This window comes from Branchiostoma belcheri, unplaced genomic scaffold (assembly GCF_001625305.1).
Source record: "Branchiostoma belcheri isolate BF01 breed outbred unplaced genomic scaffold, Haploidv18h27 scaffold259, whole genome shotgun sequence".
NCBI classification, from domain to species: domain Eukaryota; kingdom Metazoa; phylum Chordata; class Leptocardii; order Amphioxiformes; family Branchiostomatidae; genus Branchiostoma; species Branchiostoma belcheri.
Genome location: NW_017803864.1, coordinates 96,365 through 104,591, shown reverse-complemented (window position 1 = coordinate 104,591; position 8,227 = coordinate 96,365). Strand labels below are relative to the sequence as shown.

Sequence of the window (8,227 nt, the reverse complement as noted above, 5' to 3'; positions counted from 1 at the left end):
TTTGTTTGTTATTATCCAGACACAGTCCGGGGCTGTTCCAAAATAGCGACCTTTTGCGTATCCCGACTACAACGTACTTGTCACCACGCAACTGCATGTCCCACAACACTCTCTACACATCCTGATACAACGCTTCCAGACTCTTAGAGGGTTTGAACCGATGTTGTGTGTAAAAACTTCGGCCCAGTACCAAATACGAAGCTAAGTCGCGTCAATGGACTCCGCTGGCGGTAGACGCCGTCTCGATCAGACTGATCAAAACTCAACAAAAACGGGTCAATCCCAACAGATTTTATTTTGTTCCAGTAACGAGAGGTATGAGTGGTGGTAAACTCTTCGTGTAATAGGACAAAGGACAGTTTACCTAACGTTTGTCGGCCATTTCAATGCTTGGAAACTCGCTGTAGGCGCTGTAGCCCCAAAATGGCGTCGCACGGGACATGAGGGGTCGTGACGTCATGATGACGTGTGGTGAATAAGCTCTATATATCTACCTATTTTTGCGTTGTGGGGACCATACATGTAAAGATATATTCAAATCTGTCTCTAACATCGAGACTGTTGAAATCTATTGTACTTGATTCGAGAAATGTAAATAGCTTGTTACGTATAAAATCATACTTGGTACATTCCATAACAAAATGAAATTTATTTTGTATATGCTACGAGTACTAGTAAAAGGTTCTATTCCCACAGGAAGGCACGCCGACCCCTCCAGCCGCCATGCTGGAAAACGAGACCATCTGCGCCATATTCCACGGGAACATCCGCCCTGACGTGCAGATGGTGAACGACATGTACGGGGTCAACTTCAGGTTTTACTGTGAGAGACCGCGCAGGCTGGAGTTTGACGTCAAGGTGCTGGATGTGAGTGAAGATTCGTTCTCAATGGTCGAGCTATACCCTGGGCCGAGGGAAAATTATCACGCTATGACTCCCATGGAAATAGCCGAGCCTGCAACTCCTCTCGCGATTGCTGGAATAACTACACCCAGAGTGAGTACTATGCATGTTACTAAAGACCTGGTCACAACCCGCCGTACGTGCATCTGCGTGCTGTCTACGTGCAAAAACGTGGAGAAACGTAGGGCATCCGTGCGTGGTGAGTACTGCCTCCGTGCGGAATCCTACGCAGACACGCCGTAGAACTTTAAGTGCATGTAAAACTTTTTCTGCGCACGGTCTGCGGATTCACCGCCCGTGCATGCGAATAAGAGCGACGCATGTGCCCCGTACGTAACGTACGAAAGAAGCACGTGTGAGTACGGCCTCCTTACTTTAAGGTTGCAATCGCACGGATATCGTACGTTGTAAGCACGTACAACTCACCACTTGCGCAACGAATGATGCACGCAACCGCTCACGGCCAGACGTGGCGTACAGACCACACTCTTACACCTTGCGCAACCGTGCGAGTGACGTGCGTCGACGCCACTCCTTCCCCATGTTTTCAGAAAAAACGTAGCAGACGTGGCCTCCCAAAAAACGTACGGACAAAAAGCACGTACGGCGGGTTGTGACCTGAGCTTAATAGCTCTACGTACTGTCGGAATGTTATGAATGTTTTATATGAAATATTTAATTTTATTTGGTAAGGATTTGTAGTTGTCATTAAGGATCCTTGCATCTTATGGAAGCAAATGTGAGTGATGTTAAACATGTTTGATTTGATTTCTGTATTATGACCAGTACTACTTAATTTCCTGTATTTATTTACTTATATATTATGTTAAGTTATAATTTAGGGTATATCTGATTCTGACTCTGTACTCTGTACTTTTGAGTTGTTATGATTTTGTCGGTGTCTTATAAGCCCATATGGGCTGGGCGACGTATGGTCGCAATGACACGTTAATAAAGAAATCATTCATTCATTCATTGTTGTTTTTCGACTAATCAAGTCATCTAATTTGTAAATCATTCTACTTACCTCCTAGCAATAACAACTTTTTTACTATTAGAAACAAGAAGTCAGCGGCCAGGAATCAGAAGAGAGTAGTCAACTTCACAACCGTCAGGAGTCAGAGAGTGGTTGGCCGTACAGCGGGCAGGAGTCAGAAGAAAGCGGTGCTGTCGGTGGTTCCATAGCTGATAACCCACTGATCAGGTACGATGATCTTAATCTTAATCTTGTAAATACTGGATCAAGACCCTCTCGGGTATAACGTCCAGGGGAGATCTTGGGCCGCGGCTAGGTACGGCCGGTGGTGGAAGTGCTCGTAACAAAGTGAAACAAAACTTAACTATCTGACAGGTACAAAGTGTATAAGGGTAAACAAGAAAGGTGTAAAAAATACACCTAGGCGACGAATTGTATATTATGTAAATTAGGGTATTATCAATTTAATTTATTTTTATTATATGTACGAATTGGAATACTTCACTTCATAAGCTACATGTACATATATGTGCCTGGTTATCTACATGTCGGCAATCGACCAATATCGAGTCCCCATTCCTGGCTCGGTGTTTGTTGCTATTGTTTAGATTAAATTCCAATCTTTTATAAATATTTTTAAAGGGATATCTTATGTTTTACAAACATTTCAAACTTGTTCTTAACTTCTTAAGAAATTTCCGTAAATTACAAAACATTCGAAATATTTTTGAGTCCGCGAACGATATTTCCAATGATTTTTAAAGAAAGGCAACTCGGTTCTACCATTTTTTTTAATTTTTGTAAATGACCCGTGACGAAGTAATTTGCACATCAACACGAAGTGTTCTGTGAGCCAAAAATAGGAATCGTTGATGAACCCTGCGGCGATCCTGCCGTCGGCGAGCACTCGACACGATAGCGGCCAGCCATTGATGCTTTTAATAAATCTCATACTCTAGTGAAACATCAAATCCTTTCTGTTGTACCATGGTTGTACAGTCCATCCATATTTCTTGAGATAAAAAAATAGGTACCCATTCACAAAAACGCCTGTAAATTCATGGATCTTTCTCGCACAGTATTACGTAGATCTATTACACGGCGCCGAAACATGTCAAAATACACTCCGTCTTCCCTCTCGTCAAAAACGCCGTCCGTGCAAGTCATGTGTGCTTCCAAATAGTCCGCGGAAACCGCTGGCATATTGCCGGTAGCTCGGGCGATCGCGATCTTCGGTCTGCATCGGCGCGTGTGACGTCATGATCGGGCTCATTTGTATGCAGGCGTCTGCCTTTTGACTACATGGACTACAAAGGACGCCGCCGGAGGGCGTAAACCCAGATGCCGCGGGTGAAACTGCACATCAGGTAAATACGAAGTTTGGCTGGTAAAAAAAAGGAAATTAAAATTAAGATCTCAGTTGATTGCCACTTTCTAAATTTTTGCAAATTATGACATTTTCGAAAACATGCTACTCAAGTACGTACATTTTTATAATAATTTCAGAATATTTATAATATTTTCAAAAATAAAAAGATTGAGAAAATATTAAAGGTATTATTTTAAAAAACACGCGGTGACTTGGAATGGACTCTATAAGAGCACACGTACAGCACATGAATCCATGTAAAAATCTATCAAAAGTTGTAAGACATAAAAGAACATACTACTTGTGATGAAAGCTCCTTGTATAAAGTCAGTAGGAACAAAGACCACTGGATACCGGTGATCATTATCTAGTCTACCGAAGCGATCCTTTTCTCCACCGCTGCAAATTTTACATGCCCGGTCAAGCGGCCGTTGACCTTATATAATAGAAAGCAGGACAATATAGTTTACGTGCGCTCTGGACTCTGGATCGATACGCAAAAACCATATGTACATGTATATCATATACATTATCATTATGTGCATATTCTGTAAGGGTAGGAATAGGCTATCATACCCAAACCTTTTCGCAGGTACGGGATTGTCAGAAAAATGTTTATGAAAGGCGGTATGAACCCCCAATGCTGCAGATATAGGCCTGGCGTGCTTGTAGGTGCTTGTATTATATCCTGGATGCTGTCCGTGTGCTGGTTCGCAAACAGGCCACGGTCACGAGGTCTGGTTTATAGATGTGTTGTCCGCCACACACGTTTGCAGGGACACCAGTCCATCTTTTCAAGAAAAATCTTGAACCTTTACATAAAATGTGGACCAAAAAGTGGACCTTTACATAAAATGTGGACCAAAAAGTGGACCTTTACATAAAAAATGGACCAAAAAGTGGACCTTTGAGCCTTGTGGGGGGGGTTCTTCCGAACCCCCCGAACCCCCCCTGGCTACGGGCATGACATGCATCCAAGGTTGATAAATAAATAAATAAATAGAGTGACCACAGATACACTCGCCAGAAACGTACAGAACGACCTTATAGGACTCTTATAGAGGTAAAGTTGATCCGCGAAGATCAGGCGGTTCCACAAGTGTCATCTGTTGTTGTTCTGTCGAATTGAACGTGTTGCGGTGCGTAGATAAGAGCGCTCCTTGGTGACATTCGTTGTTTCCGATTCCGAATGCAGAAATGTATGTCCAGATACTAATATTTGCTATACACTAGATCTGGCCTGTCGTTCACAATTGACTTTTTCAGTGACTATGTCTTTACATAGCCTCTACCAGACTCACAACGCTGGCTATTTATAGTAGAATATTTGCCAGGGGAGTTTGACCGCCTTGTAGGACCTTGTAGGTTTGACTGGCCTTCGGAGGGAAAGATTTAAGGGGGTCATTTAACTACCTTCTCGCGGCCGGACTCCCTTGGCCAATTTTAATATCTTTTTCCCCCGAATTCTACGATCCGTATTCCCGTAGAAAGGTCTGGTGGAGGCTAGTTTTTATATGCCTCAAATCGCCGCGTCACAATGTAACGTTGGATGCACTTTTGTCCGTTTTTGTGGGCACATATTTTTCTTTGTAGCGGTTTTAGGACAAACAGTAAAAGGAAACACAACAGAAGAAGAATAAAGACACACATTATTTTTATAATCTTCCATTGGTATTATCGTTATACTAAATAAATGGAACCCGTCATTTCTTTTCGGCAGCGTTTTGGAATTTGAAAAGGCTTGCGCTGTGGACATGTGCTCATGTTGGTAATATAAGGGGCTTTACGTTTTCAGGTTTCGGGGAAGGTTTCTGTTTGTTTACACCGCCGCTAGCGCACTACAACAACAAGCTTGACCCCTTTCGCACCATCCCATACAGTGACCCTGGCCAGATGGCCGGAGGTTGCCTCGCACAAGTTGTTGTGGTCAGCAGAAATGTAGTTAGATAATCGTATTCATTGTCTTGGCCAATCAGGCGTAATTGTCTTACAATTAGCAATATTTAATCCCTCCCAGATATTCCAAACATGGACAGAGCTGGCAAAACATGTTAATAAGGATGTGTCCTCGTATAAATATCACCGCGACCTACTTTCAGACTCATTACGCACGGAAAAAAAAACCCCCACGTCCTTCGGCGGCGTGACCCCACGACCAGGCCGCGGGACGTGGAGCGCGGGTAGCCCGGCCAATCTGGAGCAGCGCACGGGCGTAGAATGCAGGCAGCCCCGGCCAACAGCGCGCGGACGTGGAAAGCGGGTGTCCCGCGGCCCGGTCAACCCTCGCCGGAGCAGCGCGCACACTTGGAAGGCCCCCGGATTTTAGTCGTGCAGGCACGGAGGTAAGCCCAAACTTGAGTAGGTTGAGACTGTTCTTTTAATATTGGAACCATGCCATATGTAGTGTGTATTTGTGTCCACGGTCTTGGTTCATGTTGCCTTCTTACGTGTACCATCAAACGGTGTATTATTTTGGTTTAAGGTTTTTTTGGGTAATGTTATGATTTTTTTGTTGTGCATGTAACATGTAAGTTGTTCCATTTCGATCAGTCCGTTTTTCTATGCAGTCGTTCAGGCTAGGTGACATTGTCTCTGAGCGGCCCCACGTTCTGCTCGGGTAGCGTCTCTTATTTTGAAATTTAAAGAATCGTTGTTCTCACCGGCGTCCTGACGGTTCTGATACCGCTTCGTCCAAATGTTTTCCTTCGCTGTCAATCGTTGTTGTAAAGCTTGCGTAAATAACTCCTTAATTTCGTTTCTACACTATGATAACCCTTTATATTATTCTAAATGACGTACCCACTAAACTTAGCCTGTTGCGATTCTCTGGCTTAAAGTAGGTGTTGCCCCCAGCTTCTGACAACAGTGATTTTCCCCACAGTTCCCGACAAGTCAACGTGAAAATTTCTAGTGGTTTGGGGGAAATTGGGTCACAGAGTAAAGATGAAAACATTCGCCTTTACATTTGTTGAGGATGTAGAACTGGTTTCTTAAGATTATACAAGAAGAAGCGCAGGCGGGCGTCCATGACCGTAGATATACCGGGGAGGCTACGTATATACGGTGCTAGGGCGAATAATCGTTCCGTTGTATTTACAATCAGTTCCTTGACTCTGCTTCATACGTTTTGAGACTGACAGTTCATCGTTTTCAGAAAAATCCGCGCCTTGGACCGTCACATACATGTATGCCCTGCTATCACCATGGTACATCGCGTGGATCATTTCATTTCCCAACAGCCACAACTATCAACTTTAAAACAATCATTTTAAAAACTTTGCTTTGACTGATGTTGTGGTCTGAGTAAACAAGGAAGCGATTCGAATCTGCTAAATCTGCTGTCTCGGCGGGGTTGATTGGACGGGGTGAGAGTATAGAAGAAAATTCGCCCTTTGTCTGTACAATAATTATATACTAGAATAGGGTACTTGCTCATTAAATCTTTTGGAACTTTCCCTACTTTTGCTTTTTGTCGGCTTATAATATCAGCGGTTATAGGAAAGGTGAGTTCGCTATAATTAGAAATGCATAATGCGGATTTGATGGCCAGTAAGCGGCAGACCATGCGGGTCTGTTGGTTACATCATCGTACGATATTAAGAAAGTACGTGGCTATTGACACACCCGTTGTGGATATAAAATATTTCTCTTTCCTTATTGACACACCCGGTGTGGATAGGAATTTTTTCTCCTTATCGATCACTTAGTGTGGATATAAAAAATTATTTTCTTATTGACACACCCGACGTGGATGTATTTTTTGTTTATTGACAATCCGGTGTGGATACATCCTAACCCTAACCCTTAATGATTGATGCACTTAAACTTTGCTGCTCTGTACGCATGTCTTCTTCCGCGGTCACGCTGAACGCTGTCGAACTATGCAGAATAACGCAACCCTAGAATATAACAAACTTCGTTAACCTGTTCTACACTGTTTCTTTCAGCTCTACATGACGAAAAACACAAAAGTTACTCAAGAATACAAGACAGAAGAAGTGGAACAAAATACCAGGTGAGTGCCTAACCATCCTTATTATACGCAATATTGTAAATAATCACGATAGTTAGGCAATGTTCGCATCTCTATAGTACTTCTTTCACGATAAGCTGTGTGAGTTTTGAAAAGTACCATGCTTTCTATGATTAATGATTGCTGGGAAAACAATGAAGCCTGGGTGCCAGGCCCCCGTGCCATGATTCAGTTAAATTACATGATAGGACTACTAAAGCAAGTGGCATATGTAATTGCGAACGAGAGAAACACAAGCAGATATTATGTAAATTAAGATTTAATTTGCATAATTAATGAGAAATTCAGCAATGTTAAAAAACTGTTAATTTCGTTCTACAGATCTCGCCTAAATGACACATATTCAACCGACAACTTATGCACCTGGACCACTACCTGTCGTTGCCATAATTGTTTAGTGATTTGATTACTCTTTTTAATTGTTGCTTGTTTGTTTGTTTGTTTTGTGTCTATGTTTCTAGAGGAGACGGCCTAGTAGAGGAACTCTATGTTCCTGTTGCCGGCTCCTCTCAGAATTTTAAATTCTGTGAAGTTGATTAAATAAATAAAATAAATGTTGTAATTCAGCAATGGTAACTGCCTGGAATTTCATACCTAGGGCATTTGAAAGTTAGGTGAAGGTAAACATCATTAAATCACATAACTTATTCAAATATGGACCTCATTTGCTTTTCTTTTTTTGTGTCCACAGGTAAATTTCGCCATGTCTCACCCTGAGATGCAGACTGCAGCAGGGATTCACTGGCAAGCACGAAGCCCAGTCAAGGAAGGATCGGGGTGTGCATTCATGTTTTGCACGCAAGAAGATTGAAAAGTGAATGCAGCAGCATCGTGAAAGCAAAGAAAAAATATGAATAAAAAAAAGCAAGACTGACACAAACACGCATGGTGGAAAACACACAAAACATCATCATTAGCACACAGTTAAGTTATAAATAAAAGCCCA

At 42.6% G+C, this 8,227-nt stretch overlaps 1 protein-coding gene and 1 long non-coding RNA gene across 2 annotated transcripts in view; both read left to right on the top strand.

Moving 5' to 3' along the window:
- Positions 1–2,088, top strand: part of LOC109471765 — a 3,233-nt gene extending 1,145 nt beyond the window's left edge. The window contains exons 2-3 of the mRNA XM_019771121.1: positions 697–996; positions 1,969–2,088. Of these exons, the coding sequence (XP_019626680.1) occupies positions 697–996; positions 1,969–2,088 (420 nt within the window). The remainder of the gene's footprint in view (positions 1–696; positions 997–1,968) is intronic.
- Positions 2,089–5,390: 3,302 nt separating this feature from the next.
- LOC109471778 lies at positions 5,391–8,083 on the top strand. Its single transcript, XR_002140326.1, has 3 exons — positions 5,391–5,590; positions 7,196–7,263; positions 7,973–8,083. It is a non-coding gene; the product is annotated as an uncharacterized LOC109471778 (long non-coding RNA).
- Positions 8,084–8,227: the final 144 nt, after the last annotated feature.